Source organism: Elephas maximus, chromosome 4 (assembly GCF_024166365.1).
Source record: "Elephas maximus indicus isolate mEleMax1 chromosome 4, mEleMax1 primary haplotype, whole genome shotgun sequence".
Taxonomy (NCBI): domain Eukaryota; kingdom Metazoa; phylum Chordata; class Mammalia; order Proboscidea; family Elephantidae; genus Elephas; species Elephas maximus.
The window spans coordinates 38,988,542-39,010,879 of record NC_064822.1 but is presented as its reverse complement, the minus strand read 5'-3'; the positions used below and the strand labels follow the sequence as shown (position 1 = coordinate 39,010,879).

The 22,338-nt window shown below is 36.4% G+C and overlaps 1 protein-coding gene across 2 annotated transcripts in view; it reads left to right on the top strand.

Annotated features, from left to right (window-relative positions):
• STAM (signal transducing adaptor molecule) overlaps nucleotides 1-22,338 on the top strand; it is a 75,362-nt gene that overhangs the window by 15,969 nt on the left and 37,055 nt on the right. The window contains exons 2-5 of one of the 2 annotated variants that reach the window (XM_049881902.1): nucleotides 9,628-9,700; nucleotides 16,364-16,439; nucleotides 16,535-16,630; nucleotides 20,036-20,182. In XM_049881902.1, the coding sequence (XP_049737859.1) occupies nucleotides 16,389-16,439; nucleotides 16,535-16,630; nucleotides 20,036-20,182 (294 nt within the window). In that variant the 5' untranslated portion in view covers nucleotides 9,628-9,700; nucleotides 16,364-16,388. The remainder of the gene's footprint in view (nucleotides 1-9,627; nucleotides 9,701-16,363; nucleotides 16,440-16,534; nucleotides 16,631-20,035; nucleotides 20,183-22,338) is intronic. The other variant, XM_049881901.1, reaches the window with a different exon arrangement.

Genomic DNA, 22,338 nt, shown 5'->3' with positions numbered 1-22,338 from the left:
ATTAAACCATTTTCTTCAACCTAAGAGTTCATTTTTTTCTTATTTTAAAAGCAATTAAAACATTTTCTTAGAACCCTAACATTATTGTGAGCCATAAGCACTTTGTCTAATTAATAAGGTTTTCGCTGGCTAATTCTTTTCGGAAGTAGACTGCCAGGTCCTTCTGCCTAGTCTGTCTTAGTCTGGAAGCTCAGCTGAAACTTGTCCACCACGGGTGACCCTGCTGGTATCTGAATACTGGTGGCATAGCTTCCAGAATTACAGCAATGCAGTCTCCCACAGTATGACAAACTGAGCAAATAATCTGAAAAGCTGGACTATATGAAGAAGAATGGGGCATCAGATTTAGAGGAAGACTTATTAACAACCTGCGTTATGCAGATAACACAACCTGACTTACTGAAAGTGAAGAGGACTTGAAGCACTGATGAAGATCAAAGACCACAGCCTTCAGTATGGATTACATCTCAACATAAGAAAACAAAAATCCTTACAACTGGACCAGTAAGCAACATCATGATAAATGGAGAAAAGATTGAAGTTGTCAAGGATTTCGTTTTACTTGTATCCACAATTAGCATCCATGGAAGCAGCAGTCAAGAAATCAAAAGATGCATTGCATCGGGTAAATCTGCTGCAAAGGACCTCTTTAAAGTGTTGAAAAGCAAAGATGTCACCTTGAAGACTAAGGTGCACCTGAGCCAAGCCATGGTATTTTCATTCGCATCATATGCATGCGAAAGCTGGGCAACAAGTAAGGAAGACCGAAGAATTGACACCTTTGAATTGTGGTGTTGGCGAAGCATGTTGAATATACCACAGACTCCCAAAAGAATGAACAAATCTGTCTTGAGAGAAGTACAACTAGAATGCTCCTTAGAAGCAAGGATGGCGAGATTGCATCTTACATACTTTGGACCTGTTGTCAGGAGGAATCAGTCCCTGGAGAAGGACATTTCGCTTGGCAGAGTACAGGGTCAGCGGAAAAGAGGAAGACCCTCAATGGCAGTCTACTTCTGATTGACACCGTCGCTGCAGCGTGGGCTCAAGAATAACAACGATTTTAGGCATGGCACAGGACTGGGCATTGTTTTGTTCTGTAGTACATAAGGTCGCTGTGAGTTGGAACCAACTCGACGCCACCTAACAACAACAACAAAAGCACTGCGTCTACTGTGTCTAGTGGATAAACATTACAGAATTGGGTTATAGTCTCAGACCAGCTTAATAATAGAAAATCATTAAGGTTCTTTTCAGGGGAGCAGTAAACTGTGGGATACTGAAGGTAGAGTTTTTAATATGTCATTAAAAAAAAAAAATCTTTACAAACAGAACAACCAGAATGGAAATAATGAGAATGTTCACCTATTGAGAAGTATGTAGCCAATGTCAGTGAGCAACTTTTGTAGAAAATAATCATATTTCTATGTACTAGGAATCAAAATTAAAAATAAAATGCCATTTATATTAGCTTCAAAAAAATGATAGCTAGAATATGGGATCTGAATGCTGAAAACTACAAAATGCTAATAAAAGTAATCAGAAGACCTCAGTAAAAGGAGAGGCATACCATAATCATGTTGAAAAGGCTCAACACAATGAAGATGTCAGTTCTCTCCAAATTGATCTGTAAGTTTAATATGATTCCTATTAAAATCGCAGTAGAATTTTTTAGTGTCTGTAGTCAAGCTGATTCAAAAATTTACATGGAAAGGCAATGGAACTAGAATAGCTGAAACAATTTTTTAAAAAGTTGGAGAAATTTTTAAGAAAATTAATCATTTTATAATTAGTTTATATGGAGAACTTATACAGGTCTGGTTTATGTTATCTGGGAACCTAGTTAGATAGTATGGGATTCTGATGACAGGTTAAGAGTATTGGACAATGTTGTAGGTTGTCGGTAAAGTATTCTAGATACCTGATGTGCATTGGAGAACACAGACATGTAATTGGAGTGAGAGGGGAAAGGGGACAAGTTTTCCTAAGACAAGTTTAGACAGGGTAGGTTGAAGTATAAGGAAGGTAGTGGATTGACGTACAGTTCATAAGGCAATTTGTGTACTAGCCAACAGTCTAAGTTACTCAAAAGCTAGCATGCTGTTTTGTTGTAAATTTCAAATTTTATAAAGTGTAGAAATCTGTTTAAGAGGACATATTCAAGGGTAGTGTAGAAAACGTTCAGAAAACTATTTTACTTTCAGAAAGGTGTGTGTGTTTTAAATCAGAATGATTTGTAACCACTAATATATTATTGAATTATTTAGTGTAAAAATAAAATTTTGTATTATTTCGAACCATTTTTCCTTAAGAAAATTATTTTTTAAAAATCCTTTTTGCCCCCCCCCCCTTTTTTTTTTTTTAAGAGTTTTCAGTTTTAGACTTGTGGTAGCTTGGAAAACAATCTCAAATTCTAAGCAGGAAAAAAAAAGTTGTTATTGTGAAATTTTGTTCATTCAGAACTGTGGCCCAGAAATAGAGCTCCAAGTAGTGTTTAAAAAACACTCCTCAATTTTTCCTCTTAACAAGCAAGCAAAAAAACCTTGCTTCCCTGTTCTTTAAGCCACGAGTACATATGTACGTGTATTTGTTTATTTAAAGAAGTACATATGTTTACATAAAATATATCTTTCTATTTTTATTTAAAAGATAGGTAATATATTCACATGGCTCAAAAATTTAAATAAAAAGGTGAACATTGAAAAGTCTGTCTGCTATTCCTGTTTCCCACGTCCATCACCTTTAGGAAACCACTTTTATTAGCTTCTTTTGTGTCTTTCCGTTGTTTCTTTACTGAAATACAAATATATCTTTTCCCCCATTCTTACAAAAGGAGTTACATATTATATGTACTTCTGTATTTGTAATTTTTCCTAAATATATCCCGTGGATCTTAGAAATGTATTTCTTTTAATATCCATTAGTATTACGATGATTGTTAAGTTGACAACTTTAGTAATCATTTCTAGTTTAGCATCAATTTTGACTAGTGGCATGTAGAGTATTTGACATACTTTTATAATTATTTGATAATTTAACAAAATATTTAATAATTTTTAATTGTTGTATCAATCACAGAAAACCTAGTAGATGTAACCCCTATTTGCTTTATATAAATTATAGGTTTTTCTTTTAAGCCTGAAGTGTTTGAATATGCTGGACTTAACTTTAAAAATATGTCTAGAAAATTTTTTCTGACTTCTCAAGATATTCACATGATTTTTAGTGTGCAGTTCCAGTGTATGAGTAAGTACAAAAGAATGCTCAGCCGGTTAGGTCATATGATGGGCTGAACAGCCTCTGTTTGTTTAGAAATCAACAGAACATTCAGAATGATAGTGGTAGTTTTCTTTAACATATCTTCACCTAATAAATAGCTTTTCCCTCTTAGTTTTTATTGATTTATGTTATATGTAAAAATAGATTGTGAAAGGTCAGTATTTACAATAACAAATTAAAATTTTATAATTGTTCTCTAGATTAATTTGGCTATTCTCTGAAGAAGAATTGTTAGTTGCCGTCAAGTTGGCTCCAACTGCTGACAACCTTATGTATAACAGAATGAAATTTTGCTCGATCTTAAGAGTAAGAGTCAGTATTTATTGATTGGTTATTATTTACCAGGTCCAGTTTAAGTGCTTTATAAACATCTTTTACTTAATCATCACAACAGCTGTAGGTACTGTTGATTTTCCCATTTTGCAAATGAGAAATCTGATTCATGTTTAGGATTCTTTAAGGAAAGGAACCGTGGGTGGCGCAAGCAGTTTGCGATTGGCCTGCAACCTAAAGGTTGACAGTTCAAACCCACCTAGTGGCACTTCAGGAGAAAGACCTGGCGACCTGCTTCCTTGAAGATTACAGCCAAAAAAAAACCCTATGGAGTAGTTCTTCCTGTACACACAGGCTTGTCATGAGTTGGGGACTGACTTAACAGCAGCCAACAATAATGTAAGGAAACGTAATTCCCATCTTACAGATGAGCTCTGTCAGACTTCAAATCCTGCATATACTTTCTCTACTGTATCACGTTACCTTTTTTGTCTAGCAGTAGTTCTCAACTCAGGTGGTATTACTTGGTTAGGTATGATTTTTGTTGTCACACTAACTGAGGGTTACTAGTGACATTGAGTAGACAGGGACCCAGATACAACATGCTGAACAGTCTTACACTACAAAGACTTTATATCTGCCCTGAACACCTAGTAGTGTACCTATATAGAAACTTACTGCTAGTGTCTTTCTACTTTTCCTGTCCCACTTCATGGGTGATTAGAGGTTAGTTGTGCAAGCGTATTTATTAGTTGTGCTTTATTTTTTAATTATTATTGTTTTACCATTTTTCTTTTATATTTGGAGTACACTCAGAAAATGTCTTTTTATTCTGTCATGCCTGTGAAGGGGATGAAAAAGAGGTGGTATTCTCATTTTGAAAAACTGATCTATATGTTATTAATTTAGCATTACTTAAGTATCTGAACACCTTTTTATCATGCTTAAACCTAGTTTATATGATATTAAAGTACTTCCCAAATGAAATATAAAGATGGGACATATTTGAAATAAGAGACTTCAAAAAGTTTTATAAAGCATAAGATGTCATAAATATTGACTCTTTTATCCAACAATATTATTAAATGTTCTTGCTTTCTGTTTTTATTCTCTCATTAATGGAAAGATCTCTCAGGTAATCTCACTATCTGATTGGAACCTAATGCTGAGCTGTCTATATCATAACTGTACAAAAGCATACCTGGAAGCGGATGGGGTTGCATCGAGTCGGCTCCAACTCATTGCGACCCCCTGTGTGCAGAGTAGAAATTCTCCACAGGGTTCTCTTGGCTGTAATCTTTATGGAAACTGATCAACAGGCCTTTCTCCTGTGGTGCTGGGTGGGTTTGAACAGCCAGCCTTTAGGTTAGCAGCCGAGCACAAACCACTTGCACCATCCATGGGCCTCCTATAAGTAGACAGAAGTCTATATATAATTCAGTGACATTTTTTGAAATTTACTCAGGACCATTCAAAGAAATTTGAAATTTTATTATTCTTTGGAAGGGGAATGCAGGAAGGCAAAATTATTAGTTTTAGTTTACCTTGATCCTCTAACTGTAGAATTGATCTGCATCATAGGCATGTTTAACTTAGTGGATTTAAATATATATATATATTTTTGTCCCTCAAGATTTTTTCCCTTAAAAAAAACTAAATGGCAGTCCATTTAGTGAGCTCATGTGTGCTGTTTTCACAGTTTACAGTTTCTACTTTTATGTTATGAATACCGAATTACACTGAGTGTAATTTTTCTTAGAGTGTGTATATTTTGTACTACATAGTCCTATGTGCAAGCCAACTTCTTCAACTGATGCTCAAAGTAGCAGTTATGCTTTGATAGTTGAAGAAAAGTCAGCTGTACTGAACGTGTTTGAGAGATAGCTTAATATGTTCTCCAGCAAATAACTTGGGAATCAGGGAAAATTGATTAACCGCAGTTTCTGCCTTACACCCTGACTTTGAAAAACTAACCCTAGGAAATATTGCTATTCGATGATTTTTGCAATAGCATAATTTATGCTGTGGTCATCTATCAAATGGTAAGTTAAAAGAAACAGTTGTTTTTGGATTGGAAAACAGGGAAGGTAAGAGATAATTCTTCTTTCCTTGTCCTTGACCCTATCCTTGGCCCCTATCTTTTTCTTTTCCCATCTCAAGATAAGGAAACCAGAGGATATGCCTTACAAAACGTTTAAAAATACTAAAATGGGGCCTTGAAGTTTTTTGAGAGAAAGAATCAAATACCCTTAGTATTAGGGGATCTTCTCTCGTTAAGATTGTTGTTGTTGTGGTTAGGTGCCTTCGAGTTGATTTTCGACTCACAGCGACCCTGTGTGGCAGCGTTTTCTTGGCTGTAATCTTTATGGAAGCAGATTGTCAGGTCTTTCTCCTGTGGAGCAACTGGGTGAGTTTGAAATGCCAGCCTTTCCATTAGCAATTGAGCACTTAACTAATGTGCCCCGAGGGCTCCTTTCTGTTAAGATTATAGCCAAGAAAACCCTGTGGAGCAGTTCTACTCTGTAACACATGGGGTTACCATGATTTGGAATTGACTCAGTGACAGCTAAGCAAGACGACAGTATTAGGTGATGAAACCATTGGTAGACTTTATTTTAGTGTATATTTAAAAAAAACACTTGCCGTTTACTGCCATCTGCCTCTTTCCTCCCATCCTTCTCTCCTCCCAGCACTACTTATTGTGTATTTTTCCCCTTGTTACAGTCTTATACTTCTGAGAAGTAAATTTTATGAAAGCGTGTATATTTTCCAGTTAGAAAACAAACTCCAGGGAACATAGGTAGAAGTTGATAATGAACTTTGTAATCAAAATTATTCAGTTATTCTCAATAGTAATTCATGTCCAACAGTGAGAAGTGTGTTTTTCATATTTAGCTCAGTGACTTATTAAGCGTCTGCCATGTTGAAGGCACTATTTTAGGCACTATTCAGAATGAAAATGTTTTAACATTAGTCACCAGAGAGCAACAGTAGTTGCTAAATAATACTTTCTCTCAAATTTCAAAGGTCATGGCTAGGAAATGGGGAGCCAAAGATGAGCAATGTAGGCCTGAACCCTGCTTTTAGGAGTCTTCAAGGCAGGGAGATACACAGTTCCACACACACATACACAACTGAACAGAGGTGATTAGTGCAGAAGCTTTATCATGTGGTGGTTAAGAGCACAGATTCTTGGGCCAAACTGTCTGCATCAACCACAAAGTAGTGCTCCGTAGGTGTTAAACTGCTATTTTACACTTATTATCTGACACATTTAGTTAGATATTTAAGTCTGCAGCTGTAATACCAAAGATTCTGAGCTCAGCTTGATGTAGGGGAGCAGTTGAGGGACAGTGTGATTGTGTCAGAAAAAGCTTCTCAGTCGAAGCAGTGTTTAAGCTGTGATTTGTAAGATGAGTAAGCTTTTACTGCGTAAAGCAGGGTGAGAGAGAACTAGAGACAGGAGCATGCTGGAGAGGTTGGAGGCCAGAGAACAAAGTGCTTCTGAGGAAAGTGATCTGTGATGAAATTCATGAAACGACTTTGTACACTTGATTCTTTTTCTAATTTGTGTTCATAAACATGAAGCTGATTTGTTGTACATATTATGATTACATTTTATTTTTAAATAAAGGTGAAAAGAAAACCCAAACAATTCTAAACAATACAATTTAGTACCCTTCAAAGCTAACAATTGTTAGCACACTTTGTTAGAAGCTATTCTAGTTATCTATTGCTACGTAGCAAACCATTCTAAAATTTAGTGCCTTTAATGGCAAGTTATTATCTTATATAGTTTATGAGTTAATAACTGGACAGCTCTTGCATGGAGTCTCTCATGAAGTGGCAGTCAGATAGTGGCTGGGGTTGGAGTCATGGAATGAATGCTCAACATGGCTGGCATTGGATGCTGGCAGTCAGCTGAGCTCTCAGCTGGGGTGTTCGACTGGAACACTTTCACGTGGCCTCTGCCTGTAGCTTTAGTTTCTCACAGAATAATGGCTGGTATGCATCCTAAGAGCAGGTGCCCCAAGAAGCCCATGTGGTCTCTACATGGCTTTATACGAACTATAGTCTTGAAAGCCTGAAATATCACTTCCACTACATTCTCTTAGTCACATGAGTCACTGAGATCAGCCCAGATTCAGGGAGATGGTTATTAAATTTGATGGAGAAGTGGCAGGGGCACATGGAAGAGCATGTGGGAAGAGAGCTATTGTTGTGGTTATCTTTGCGATACATAGTCTGCCACAGAGGCCTATTAGGTATATGAGTGAATCCATTCTGTTTTGACATCAACTATTATGGGTATCTCTCTGTGGGTGCCGTCTTTGACACATACCAGCTAACTCTTAATCTAAATGGCCTCTCTGAAATCAACTGTGTAAATGCTGTACTTCTTCCTGAGACCCTTACTGCCAGAGCTAGGTCAGATTTCACAAATTAAAAGGCACAGTCTTCCAGACTGCCAAGTCTGCTCAAGACTTCAGATGCTGGCTGCAAACTTAGGAGTCTCCACGATACAGTCACTTCTTACCTGTGGGCTGCAAATTTGGAGTTTCCTTCTACCCAATTAGGATGCCAGCCATAAGCTTTGAGTCCCCAGGCTCTCCATACTTCTGACTTGCTAACTATAAATTCATGGATTCCCATTAACTCCCTGTGGTTCAGTAATTTGCTAGTATGACTCATAGAACTCAGGAGAGTACTGCATTTATGATTTCAGTTTTATTCTAGGAAAACGGATACAAATAAAGAGACACATTGGGTAAGGTCTGGGAGGGATCCCAAAGCGGAACTTTCATGTCTCAAAGGGTGCAACCCCCCCCACCCCTACCCCCTGTGCATTAATATCTAACATTAATCAGGAAGCTCATGGAGCTTCCAGGTCTAGCAGTTTTATACTGGGGTCTTCATATGTAGACATGACAGATTGAATCATTGCCATGTGGTTGAACTAAATCTCCAGCCCCTCAGTTTGGGCTGATATGAACCGATGGGGCTTTCTGGCTAGCCAGCCCCTACTCTAGAGATACCATTAACACAAACCCTCAGATGTGGTCTGGAGCTGTCATGGATAACGAAGACTCCAGTCACTGGGGAAATTACAAGGTTTAAGAGGAGCCAAGGATAAAGACCATATTCTTTGGGTAAAGTTTATTGTAAATCCACAGTCTATAAATATTTAATCAGAACTTTGAACTTGAAAGCAAAACAGTGAAATTCATCGTTAGAACACACTACCAAACCAAACCAAACCCATTGCCATTGAGTTGATCCTGACTCATAGTGACCCTATAGGATAGAGTAGAACTGCCCCATAGGGTTTCCAAGGAGCAGCTGGTGGATTCATATCCAACCCCAAAACCCCCTGCCATTGAATTCATACTGCTGGTCTTTTGGTTAGCAGCCAAATGCTTAACCATGGTGCCACCAGGTCCCCAAATAGAGTAGATTCCTAATAAATAAAATAGCAAATCCCATTTTTGATACTTGAGACACGTAGTCCTTGAAAACTTGAATGGCAAAATGTGATGTAGGGATTTCTTTATTTCCCTTAACTAATATTTATGGCTCTTTACATAGAAAAATATTGTTCTTCGGTGAGAAAGATCTACAAGTATGTACATATTTGTAAATATAAACAGCTAACACATAAGCTATCTTAATTGGTTTGGAAGTCATGAAGATTTGATTTCATGGTGACCTTTTGTGGTTTTGTTCTATACAGATGACCCGATAATAAAATTTTTACTTTATAAAAGTTCATAAAAACAAAGATAATGGCATTTTCTGAAACTCATGGTTTTAAATATGACATCGTGGTTTATGTAAAAGTTGGACAAACCAAGTATAGTTCACATAACAGCTGTAACTTATACCAGGTACATGTTTAACTTGTATTTAAAAGTACCAGGCTAGACCATAAATTCCAGGAAGCTGGATCACTATCCTCTCAGTCACTGCTTTATTCCTAAAATCTTTTATAGTACTTATTGCCTAGAAGGTAACTAATAAATATTACTTAATGAAAGTTATGACTTTATTTACTGCCTGTTGAATATTTTTTCACAGTGCCGTTGTAATTTGTATGGAGAAGGTGATTCACCCTGCTGGTATTGCTTACCGAATTGGATTAATCATAAGGGTTGGTATCCTTTAGCACTGATATATACATATAACACTGTATGTGGTGAAATCTCACTTTCTCAGTACCTTTGATAAGATGAATGAGCAAGAATGAAAATTTTCTAAAATTTCTAGATCAACGGAGTTACTACGGATAAAATTTATTTAAAAAAACTATCTCTTCCAGATTTACCTTGAGTTTCATGTTCAACGAAATCTGTATTTTGTATGTGAAGTTGGGAAATGCTTAATTGCAAAAGAAAGCACAATGACATGGCCTTGTTTGTGTCTTAAGGTTAAGGAGGGTTCACGCCTTAATTCTCACTTACTTCCAAGTATGAGGTAGCTTGTTTTGTATAATAATTATGGCATCATAGAAAGCAAATGGGTGAGAATGATGGGAGAGGAATGGGAATAGAGAGGATTACATAGATAAGAGCACCCTCTGAAGGCTATGTGTCATTTTCTTTGAAGCATACAGTATAGTCTGTTGAGGTAGATTGAATAACAGAATTTTGATGCTTTAGTTTATCAGAGCTGACATATTCAAAGAGAGCTATGTATGTTCCTGAGAAGTCTGTCTTTTGTCTGGTCTACGATCTGAGAAAAAGATGTTAGAAGCCAAAATTGTATAAAAGTGCTGTTCCTTTTTTCCCTCTTTTTTGTGAACTACATGACTCACATTTATGCATAAAAAAGTGATTTTTGGATGACCATACATTCCCATATCATCCATAAGATTTTCATTGGCTGATTTTTGGAAGTGGATCTCTAGGCCTGTTTTCCTAGTCTGTGTTATTCTGGAAGATCTGCTGAAACCTGTCTACCATGGATGACCCTGCGAGTATTTGAAATACTGATAGCATAGCTTCCAGCATCATAGCAACATGTAAGCCACCACAGTATGACAAACTGACAGAACAGTGTGTGTGTGGACCATAACAAATTATGAATAACATTATGGAGAATGGCAATTCCAAAACACTTAGTTGTGCTCATGCAGAGCCTGTACATGGATCAAGAGGCATTCGTTCTAACAACAAGGAGATACTGCATGGTTTAGGATTAGAAGAGGTGTGTGGCAGGGTTGTTCCCTTTCACTTTATTTATTCTGTCTGTATGCTGAACACATAATCTGAGAAGCTACAATATATGAAAAAGAATGCTTCAGGATTGGAGGAACATTAACAGCCTGTGATAATGTGGATGACACAACCTTGCTTGCCAAAAATGAAGACTTAAAGCACTTACTGATGAAAATTAAAAACTACAGTCTTCGGTGGGATTGAAGAAAGTGAAAATCCTCACAACTGGACCAATAAACAGCATTATGATGAATGAAAAAGAAATTGAAGTTATCAATGATTTCATTCTACTTGGATCAATAGTCTGCGTCAGTGGAAGCAGCAGTCAAGAAGTTGAACTACATATATCGCATTGGGCAAATCTGCTGCAAGTTTTTAAAGTTTTAAAAAGCAAAGGTGTCATTTTGCTGACTAAGCCTGACCCAAGGCATGGTCTTTTCAATTGCCTCATACGAAAGGTGGATAATGAAAAAGGATGCCAGAAGAATAATTGATACATTCAAACTGGTGTTGTCAAAGAATATTGACTATACCATGGACTGCCAGAAGAATGAACAAATCAAATTTCGAAGAAATATAACCAGAATGCTCCTTAGAAGCAAGGATAACAAGACTTTGGCTTTATTACTTTGCATATGTCATCAGGAAAGAGCAATTGCTGGAAAAGGACATCATGGTTGGTAAAGTAGAGGGTCAGTGAGAAGGAGGGAGACCTTCAGTGGGATGAATTGATACAGTGGTTGCAACAATGGGCTCAGACATAGCAATGATTGCAAAGATGGCATACGACTGGGCAATGTTTTATTCTGTTATACATAAAGTAGCTCTCTCTGAGTTGGAACAGACTTCATTGCACCTTTTGTGATTTTGTTTTATACAGATGACCTGATTATAAAGTTTTTACTTTATGAAAATTCGTAAAAACAAAAGTAAAAGTAATGGCATTTTCTGAAATTTAAGGTTTTAAAAATGATACTGTGGTTTACATAAAAGTAGGACAAACTAAGTGAAGTTAATGCAACAACTATAACTTATACCACATATTGAGAGGTGTGTGTTGAAGCTTCAATAGAGTGTGTTTATCCTTTCAGTTTGATGTTTTCCCTTATATATTTTGAAGTTATTTTGTTAGGTGCATACACATTTGGAATTGTTATTGCAGGGTGATGAATTACTTAGTATGGCCTTTCTCGCCAGGGTCTTATAACTCCCACTCAGGTGACTGGGTGGGGCTATGCAGATAAGATAATTGTGGCCCACCAAGGAGATCTGTCAGTTTTGCCTTAAAAGAAAGCCAATTCTAGAGCAGAGAAGAGGATCCTGTCACCACCAAGGAATAACAGACAGGAGCGGAGAGCATGTCCTTTGGACCCAGGATCCCTGTGCTAAGAAGCTCCCGGAACCAGGAGAAAGAAAGCGAGCTGTATCCTTGAAGATGGTGAGAAGCAGTGACAGGAAAGACCCGACAGCAGAGACCTGTCAGTAGGAGATGGTGTGGCGGACTTTCCGGCCCATGGAAAGAGAAAGCTGAGTGCCTTTAAGCAGAGGCAGAGGGCCAAGGAGATGCTTTCCTGTGAGCACAGCTGGGGAGAGGTCGTCCTGATGACAGAACTGTATCCTGAGTGTTCCTGAGCCTGAATTGTAACTATTACTTCCCTTAAAATAAACCCCATACCCGTGAGTATGGTCTTTGAGTTCTTTGTGGCCATTGCAATGCATTCTTTAACGCAGCAGAGAAGTAGAGAGTGCTGTGTGAGGGATGGTTGCTGTCAGAAGGTAAAGATGGTGGAGAGAAGAGGCATGTCTGACCCCACCTTGTAGGAATCAGCTCTGGGCTGTTAGTCTTTGTTCTCCTTCCCCCTTGTAAAGTTAGGGGAGGTCAGACACTGCCCCTGAGCCATTGTTACAGTTATGTTTTCTTGGAGAAATGACCTGCTCATCATTATGTAATATTCCTCTTAATCTCTGTTAGTATTCCTTGTTCTGAATACTACCAAATGCCATTCTCACTTTCTTTTTGTAAATGTTTATATAGTGCATGTGTTTTTCCTCTTGTTACTTTTAACCCCTCGGCATTTTTATTTATAAATCAAGTTTTTCTTTATAAATATCTTATCCATCATAATTGGGTCCTGCTTTTCTTTTAATCCAATCTGACAGTCCCTGACTTTTAAGTGGAATGTTTAGACCATTTACATTTAATGTAATTATTGTTATAACTGGATTTAAAGCTACCATTTTGCTAGTAGTTTTCAATGTCTAATCTGTTCTTTATCTCTAATTTTGACTTATAACCCATGCTTCAAGGAAGAAATCACAAGAGTGATTGAAAAGTATTCTGAATGGAATGAAAATGAAAATACAACATATCAAAACTTGTGTGATGCAGATATATACCAGTGCTTGGAGATAAATTTACAACATTAAATGCTTATAGTAGAAAGAAAAATCTTAAATCAATGATTGAAGTTTCCACCTTAAGAAACAAGAATAATAACTGAAAGCAAGGAAATGATAAAGAGCAGAAATCTATGAAACTGAGAAAAGAAAAACAATAGCGAAAATCAGTGAAACTAGAATTTGGTTCTTTGACAAAAATCAAGTGAGATTTATCCCAGGAATGCAGGCTGATTCAACATTGAAAAATTAGTGAGTGTAATAAAAACTTTCATGAAACTATGACTAAAAGGAAATTTTCTCAACTTAGCCCTATATTTAACCTCATGGTAATTGTTTGGTAGAATTTACCAGTGAAATAGTGAAATCATCTGGACCTGGAGGTTTTTTGTTGGAACCCTTTTTATGACTCTAGCTAAATATATATACCAAAACCGAAGATGTTACAAGAAAACTATGGACCAGTTACGTATGTAGATATAAAAATCTTCAACAGGATTCTGGCAAATTATATCCAATAATAGATTAAAAAAAAAATTTATGACTAAATGGGGTTCTTTAGAATTTGGGGCTTTTTCAGCTATCTTTCTGTTACTCATGTATAGTCTAATTCTATCATGGTTCAGCAACTTACCATGTATAATTTTCATTAAAAAATCATTAAAAAAAATTTTTAATGGCCCAAATTAAAGTGTATCTTGGTGAATATTCCATGTGCACTGGAAAAAAAAATTTTTTTTATTTGCTGTTGTAAGGTGGAGTATTCTATAAATGTCAATTAAGTCAAGTTGGTTCATAGTTGTTCAGTTTTTTTTATATTCTTACTGATTTTCTGTCTACTTATTTTATCAATTTCTGAGAAAGGAGTGAATCTCCAGTGATGGTTATGGATTAGTGTATGTCACTTCAGTTGCCTTTGTTTTTGCTTCATGAATTTTGAAGCCCCATTGTTAGATTCATACACATTTAGGGTTATTATGTTTCCTTGGAGAATTGACTCCATTTGTTAATATGTAATGTTCTTCTTTATCTTTGCTAATATTACTTGTTCTAAAGAATATTTAGTCTGATATTGGTATAGCTACTTCAGCTTTCTTATAGTATTTCCATGATATATCTTTTTTTTCCATTCTTTTACTTTTAACCTAAACATATTTTTGTATTTGGAATGGGTTTCTTGTAGATAGCATGTAGTTGGGTCTTGCTTTTTATCCAGTCTAGCAATTTCAAGTTTTTAATTGGTGTGTTTAGACACTTTACATTTAATATAATTATTGACATGGTTGGATTAAAATCTGCTATCTTGCTAGCTGATTTCTATTTGATTCCTCTGTTTTTTGGTTTATTTATCTTTGTCTTTTTATGGACCTACTTCATATTTGTTATTATTCTGTTACCTCCACTATTGGCTTATTATTTATATCTCTTAAAAATACTTTTAGTGGTTGCTCTGTGTGGGTTTTTTTTTTTTTTTTGTCTTTTTTCACTGGGTGGGTTCTGTGTGGGTCTTTTTTTTTTTGTCTTTAACCCTATTGGGGTAGTGGTTAAGAGCTATGGCTGCTAACCAAAAGGTCAGCAGTTTGAATCCACCAGGAAACTGTATAGGGCAGTTCTGCTCTGTCCTGTAGGGTTGTTATGAGTTGGAATCAACTTGATGGCAGTGAGTCTGGAGTTTTGTTTTTCTCTCTGTACTTCAATTTGGGTTGTATCAGCATGCTTACAGATTTACTGGTCTTGTCTTATCTGGTATTAATACCATCCAGCGATTATTCATTTTAGATATATTTTTCATCTCTAGAAATTCCATTTAGTTCTTTTTTATTTAACATTTCTTTTTCCGTTAGGTTGATGTTGAACATATTTTTAATAACTTATATAAAATCCTTAACTGATTTCATTGTCTGTCATTCATTCTCTGTTGACTGAATTTTCACCTGTTACATATTTTCCCACTTCTAATGTCTGGTAATTTTTGACTGAATACTTGATATTATAGATACTGATTTTACATTCTTGAGTACCAGGTTTTGCTGTATTTCTTTTAAAACTGATGAGCTTTATTCTGGCAAATGTTATGTTTAGATAAACCTTGTCCTTTCTTGGCTTGTTTTTAAACTGTTGTAGCGTGGATTTGAGTAGACTGTAGGCCAGGAATAGTTAAACCCCATTACTGAGGCCTAACCCTCTTGATATATCCACTGGATTCTCTGTATATTCAACAAGGACTTTCCATTTTGCCCTGAGCTCTGACAACAGTGTGAGCCCTAGGAACTTTTCTCCTTATAGTTCTCAGTCACTCCAGTCTCATGAAGTTTTTAACCTATATTTGGGTAGCTTTTTCAGCAGCGGAAACTCTGGTGGTGTAGTGGTTAAGTGCTACGGCTGCAAACCAAAGGGTTGGCAGTTCAAATCCGCCAGGTGCTCCTTGGAAACTCTATGGGGCGGTTCTGCTCTGGCCTAGAGGGTCGCTATGAGTCGGAATCAACTCGACGGCACTGGGTTTGGGTTTTTTTTGGTTATTCAGCAGCAGACTGAAGGTGACCCTTGTGTATTTATCTTGAACTCCTTTTTTGTATAGGCCTCTCTCTACTTTGCCCTACAAATTCTAGCTCCCTTAGCCCTCTTTAATTTTGATTTCTGTCTCCTCAACTCAGTGCCCTTCTTGGAGCCACATTTCCTGTACTGAGATTCAGAAACTGCCTCTAGGCAGAAAGCCTGTGCTGAGTTCTAGAAAGTGCCTCTAGGCAGGAATTTGGGGCAGAGGTCATCATTTGTTTTCTTTCCTAGGGCTAATCATTCTGTACTGCCTGTGGCCCAATGTTCGAAAACAGTTATGTGTTTTAAACATATATTTCCAATTTTCTAATTATTTACAACAGGAGTATAAGTCTAGTTGCTTTTATTCTGTCATGGCTAGGAATGGAAGTCTTGCTGATCATTTTATTTTCAAAACTTTTTTCCATGCAGCGTTAGCATGAAATGCTCATCTATGAATACTAGATAAGCCTGTTAATTCTGGTTGAAAATTTTAAAGAAACTAGTTCATATACAGTTTTTAAAATGTATCATTGATAAAAATTTCACTCTCTGCTATGCCATAATTCTCCCTTTTGTCATGTAGTCTGTTGCCTACTACAGGTAAGGAAACAAAACAGAGCTAGATGTAATACTAATTGATTGTTCTAATTCTCAATTTTTAGACCTAAAGACTGTCTTCGGTCTATTATGAGGAGGGTGAACCATAAAGATCCTCATGTTGCTATGCAAGCTTTGACTGTAAGTGGTTTCCTTTTAAGTTTTACTACAGAATTATCTGCTGAAATTGAGCTTTATTTTTCATTAACTCTCAACTTTTAATTTTATGCTTTTAGCTTCTGGGAGCATGTGTATCAAACTGTGGCAAAATTTTTCATTTAGAAGTGTGTTCAAGAGATTTTGCTAGTGAAGTAAGCAACGTATTGAATAAGGTAAGGAACATTATTTCCAGAATGAATTAAGGCAGTCTTCTACCTTCGTGTATTTTGTCCAAGTCTACATTTTAAATCGCGAAAGACTGCTTGCTGTTGCTTCGTGTCATTGAGTCAGTTCTGACTCATAATGAGCTTGTAAAATGGAGTAGAACTAACTGCTCCATAGGGTTTTTCTAGGCTAAAATCTTTACGGGAGCAGATCGCCAACCTTTATCTCCTGTGGAGGGGCTGGTAGGTTTGAACGACTAGCCTTTTGGTTAGCAGCTGAATGCTTACCAAGGCTCCTTCACGAAGGATTAGTCTGTACTTTTTTTTTTTTTTTTTTTACCTTTTCTAGGCCCTGGCTATTCAATATGTAAGTAAGTGTTCCGTTTTGCTGACCCAAAACCACTGTTGTCAAGTTGATTCCTACTCATAGCCACCCTATAAGACAGAGAAGACCTGCCCCATAGGGTTTCCAAGGCTGTAATCTTTAGGGAAGCAGACTGCCACGTCTTTCTCTTATGAAGCACCTGGTGGGTTAGAACTGCAAACATTTTGGTTAGCAGTCAAGCATTTGTGCCACCAGGCATACGGTGCTACCAGGGCTCCTCCCTGTTTTGCTGAAGAGACTAGAAATTCACATAACTTTGAGAATTGCTTATTTTCAAGCCACGTTAGAGCATGTTTCACTCTTTTTTCCTCCCTGTTTTGCTGAAGAGACTAGAAATTCACATAATTTTGAGAATTGCTTATTTTCAAGCCACATTAGAGTATATTTCACCTCTTTTTTCACTAAAAAAAGAAAACGTGTATTTCTCTATCTGCTTTAATACCAGTATATTTTAGGTACAGTTTTTATAAGCACATTAGTAGTCATAGAGGTGTTTTCCTAATGTAGAATCCTTTAGAAATTATGTATGTCACCATTAGTTTTTATCTTGAGATGAGCATGGCCACTGCCTTGACCATCATAGAAATTTAATAGTACACTCTCTAGTAGATATTTGTACCATATTTGTACCCATTCTGAAGAATTCCAACAGAATGTGGAAATTATCAAACAATATAGTTAATACACACAGAGTAAAATTTTGTTGAAGATCATTCAAAAGCAGTTGTAGCAGTACGTCGACAGGGAACTGCCAGAAATTCACGCTGGGTTCGGAGAAGTACATGAAACAAGGGATAACATTGCTGAGGTCAGATAGATCATGGCTGAAAGCAAAGGCATCTAACTGTGTGGATCATAAGAAATTATGGATAACATTGCAAAAATGGGAATTCTAGAACACTTAATTGTGCTCAGGAGGAACCTGTACATAGACCAAGAGGCAGTCATTCAAACAGAACAAGGGGATACTGTGTTGTTTAAAATCAGGAAAGGTGTGTGTCAGGGTTGTATCCTTTCACCATACTTATTCAATTTGTATGCTGAGCAAGTACTCCAAGAAGCTATACGAAGAAGAACGTGCCATCAGGATTGGAGGAAGACTCGTTAACGACCTGTGATATACAGATGACACAACCTTGCTTACTGAAAGTAGAGAGGACTCGAAACACTTACTGATGAAGATCAAAGATCACAGCCTTCAGTATGGATTGTATGTCAACTTAAAGAAAACAAAAATCGTCACAACTGGACCAGTAAGCAGCATCATGATAAATGAGAGAAAAGATTGAAGCTGTCAAGGATTTCGTTTTACTTGCCATAGTCAATGCCCACAGAAACGGCAGTCAAGAAATCAAATGACGTATTGCATTGGGCACATGTACTGCAAAAGACCTCTTTAAAGTGTTAAAAAGCAAAGATGTCATTTTGAGGACTGAGGTGCGCCTGACCCAAGCCATGGTGTTCTCAATCACCTAACATGCATGAGGAAAAAAAAAGAAAGCTGGCAATAAATAAGGAAGACCGAAGAATTGATGCCTTTGAATTATGGTGTTGGCAAAGAATATTGAATATACCATGGACTGCCAGAAGAAGGAACAAATCTGTATTGAAGAAGTACAGCCAGAATGCTCCTTAGAAGCCAGGATGGCGAGACTTCATCTCACATACTTTGGATGTGTTATTAGGAGGAACCAGTCCCTGAAGAAGGACATCATGCTTGGTAAAGGAGAGGGTCATTGAAAAAAGAGGAAGGCCCTCAACAGGATGTATTGACACAGTGACTGCAACAATAAGCTCAAGAATTGCAATGATTGTGAGGATGGCATAGGACCGGGCAGTGTTGCGGTCTGTGGTACACGGGGTCGCTATGAGTCAGAACTGACTTGATGGCACCTGACAACAACATAAGACCATCTAGTTAACTGCATTTAGAAAAATAATTAAAATTTTAAAATTTAAGGTAGTAAATAGTATGTGAGCTTTCCCAGTAAAAAATTTGTGCATTCTAAAGGTAATTGTTTTAGACTTCCTTTTTTTTTTAAGAAAAAATTTGAAGTGGAAAAAGAGAAAATGCCTCCTCCTGTTTTTCAGGGGAAATAAGTATTTTCAAGGTTCGGTAGAAAAAAGCAGTTGAAAAGTGTGACAAGAACTTAAAATTCGGTACTTCTTTTCAAATGTTATGGTTATATAATAATTTCTTCCTAATTTCCTTGGATAACTGAATATTCGGTTACACATACACAGTTTCTACTAATTAAAAAGATTCTTTTAACACCCTGAGTGTCCAGCAAAATGTTCAAGTATTGGAGGATAATAACATTTTCTCTATAACTTAAGCAAAGATGTAGTACACAAATGCGATTATACAGTGGTGTATACAACTAAGTTTAAAAACAAGAAAATATATATAGGAGGAAGGAATTCTCTATTTTGCATATGTTTTACAATGAAAATGTTGGCTTTACACGTGAAGGAGGAAATGTTATTTTGAAGAAACGCAGTTCCCAGGATGATTAACTTGCAGTGAACCTCAAACACATCAGGCCTCAGATAATGAAGCAGCTTAGGGAAAACAACCATTAATGCACATTAAGAGTTAGGAATGAGATATAAAGGAACAATACCATTTATTCTCTCTTTCCAGTTAATTTTTTAATTGGTGCGAAAAAGGTTTTTAGAAATAGTATTTTTCTTTGTCTTCATGATCTACAAAGCTTGCTTAGGTACATAATACTCTGAAAAGTCATGTCTTTATGTTCTTAAAAAAAAATTAATCTGTTTTAATTATGAAGTGAGACTTGTATGGTGGTATCTGCTATTATCTTATGACAGTGTCAAAATAATTTTAGTTTATTTATTGTAACCAACTATGTTTGCTTATTTGCATGTGTTCAGTCTATTAGTAGGGGTAATTTGCAATTTAAAAAGAGATATATAACACTATATCATTTTTATATTTAAAGTGCCTGTTATCAAGTCATTGGACAGGAAATTGATACTTGTTCATTAATTTTTTTCCTATTCCTCAGGGTCATCCAAAAGTATGTGAAAAATTAAAAGCTCTTATGGTTGAATGGACAGATGAATTTAAGAATGATCCCCAGCTTAGTTTAATATCAGCAATGATTAAGAACCTCAAGGAACAAGGAGTTACTTTTCCAGCAGTTGGTTCTCAGGTATTTTGTAAAATTATGTGTGTGTTACTGTTTGTTTCTCTAAAACATTCATGTTTATTTGAATTTTTCCTCCAAACCCAGGTAGTTTTTACTCCTTCAGAGGAATTTTTGTTGATAATAATAATCTTGCATTTGAAGGGACCAGGAAAATACAGTAATGGAAAATTAATGTGTTTCAACCTCTGCTTTCCTGCTGGTTTGCCCTCTTTATAAACTAATTGGTTTAATGTTTGTTTTAGGTTAGTGTTATTACAGTTTTAAAATTTTGTGTACAGTTTTAATAATGTAGGCAATAATTGCTTTATTATATCAAGTAACACTAACAATCTTGTGAAATGCTCTTAATGGTCTAATTTCATATACAGAGAATTACAGCTTAAAAATTAGGAGACTTTTAAAGTTAAAGGATAAGTGTAGAGGGTCTCTTGGCTAGGAAATTAATGAATCCCTGTGTTAAGAATGGGAAGGAGATAGAAGGATCAAGGGGAAGAGGAACACATGAAATACCTTTTTCTTTAATAGCACCTGACTGGTTATTTCCCACAATAGCTATGATTGACTGAAAGGGTTACCTCTCCTCCAGTATATTTATATTCCATAAAAAGGTTACTTACCTAGTGGGATCAATCTCCAATTTATATAATATCGAAAAAAAAAAGCAAGGGATGTATTATTTCTTTTCTCTTCTGGGTAACCATCCCTTAGAATGCTCAGTGACTCCAGGGGGACTACAGTGTGTATGGTCGTTTACCTTCTTTCCTCATACTGTGGATAGGGGCAGAATACAGTGAATGGTGTGAAACCATTAACAGAAAACTCTCAACTGTGGAGAGGCTCAGATTTGGAGTTTTGACCGCTTCATATGTAGACTTTCTTCCCAAGACATTTCCAATATATGTGAGTGCTCTAGAGATGGGAAGACCCAAACACATCTGTGGAGGAAGGAAGGAAGCAAAGGTGATTTTACTTCTTGCTTGAGAAAATTTGGTTCATGAATAGTTTTAGAATGATAAATTTTATCTTTGAGAAGTATTCATTCATAATTAATAGTTTACTACTCAGAATAATTTCTAAAATCTGTATAACTAAGTACTGATTTTGTGCAGAAGAATACAAGATATCTTGTTATCAGTTCCTGACAGCAGAAGCAATGTTTATTTATCAAAGAGTAGACTCACTCCAGACATGGAAAGAGTGTACACGTGCAGCTTCTGTACCCTAAGAACCTACTCTAGAATTTCGTTACGCAAAGTGTGGTTGATTGGTCAACATCTTTGGCATCACCTGGACACTTGTTAGGGAGGCAGCGTCTCAGGTGGTACTCCAGACCTATGGATTCATTCTATTTTAACAAGATTCCCAGGTGGTTTTGTATGTTCATTCAAGTTTGCTTGAGTACAACTTTCCATGCAAAAGAACATTGCATTTCAGTCCTCAAAAGGAATTACTCTCATAAGAAAAGGAAGAATAATTCATTATTTGTTATGTAGGTTTGTTTGGTTAACCGAGAATCTTAGATAGCTGTATGAAAAACTTTAGGGATCCTCTAATCTAATCCCCTCATTTTACAGATGAGGAAACTGAGACCCAGAATGGTTAAGTGACTTGCCCAGGGCCACAGCTAGTAGTTGACAGAGCTGGAACTAGGACACAGGCATCCTGACTCTCAGTCCAGTGTTCTTTCCACTACACCATCCTGCCTTCTGTTTGATGTAGAGGTTAGTGGATATGTGTCTGTCCGGACTAGGCTTTAAGGACAAGAAGTGGAGTGAACACTGGCAAGAGCATTTACTTATTGATTGGTATAGAAATTAGATTACTTTCTTGTTCAAAAGATTTAAGACATAGGAGAGGGATAGTAAAAATTAAGTTACTTTTCTTCTTTTGAGCTAGGTGTTATATGTAAAAGCTAATTTTATTATGGTTGCTATTTTTCAGCTACAAGAAGTGTATAAAATGTAGTAGGTAAAGTAAAATTTGATGAGGTAGAATTTTTTTAGTGTTTTGTGACAAACATCCCTGAAAAAATTCGTGTAAAGAGCTCTGTGTTTTGTGAAAAAATAAATCATCTAGGTTCAGCTGCGGAACTGCTAGATTTTAAAGCCACGTAGTTACCTCAGTCATTGCTACATTTTAATCAGATGAGATTTTTGTCA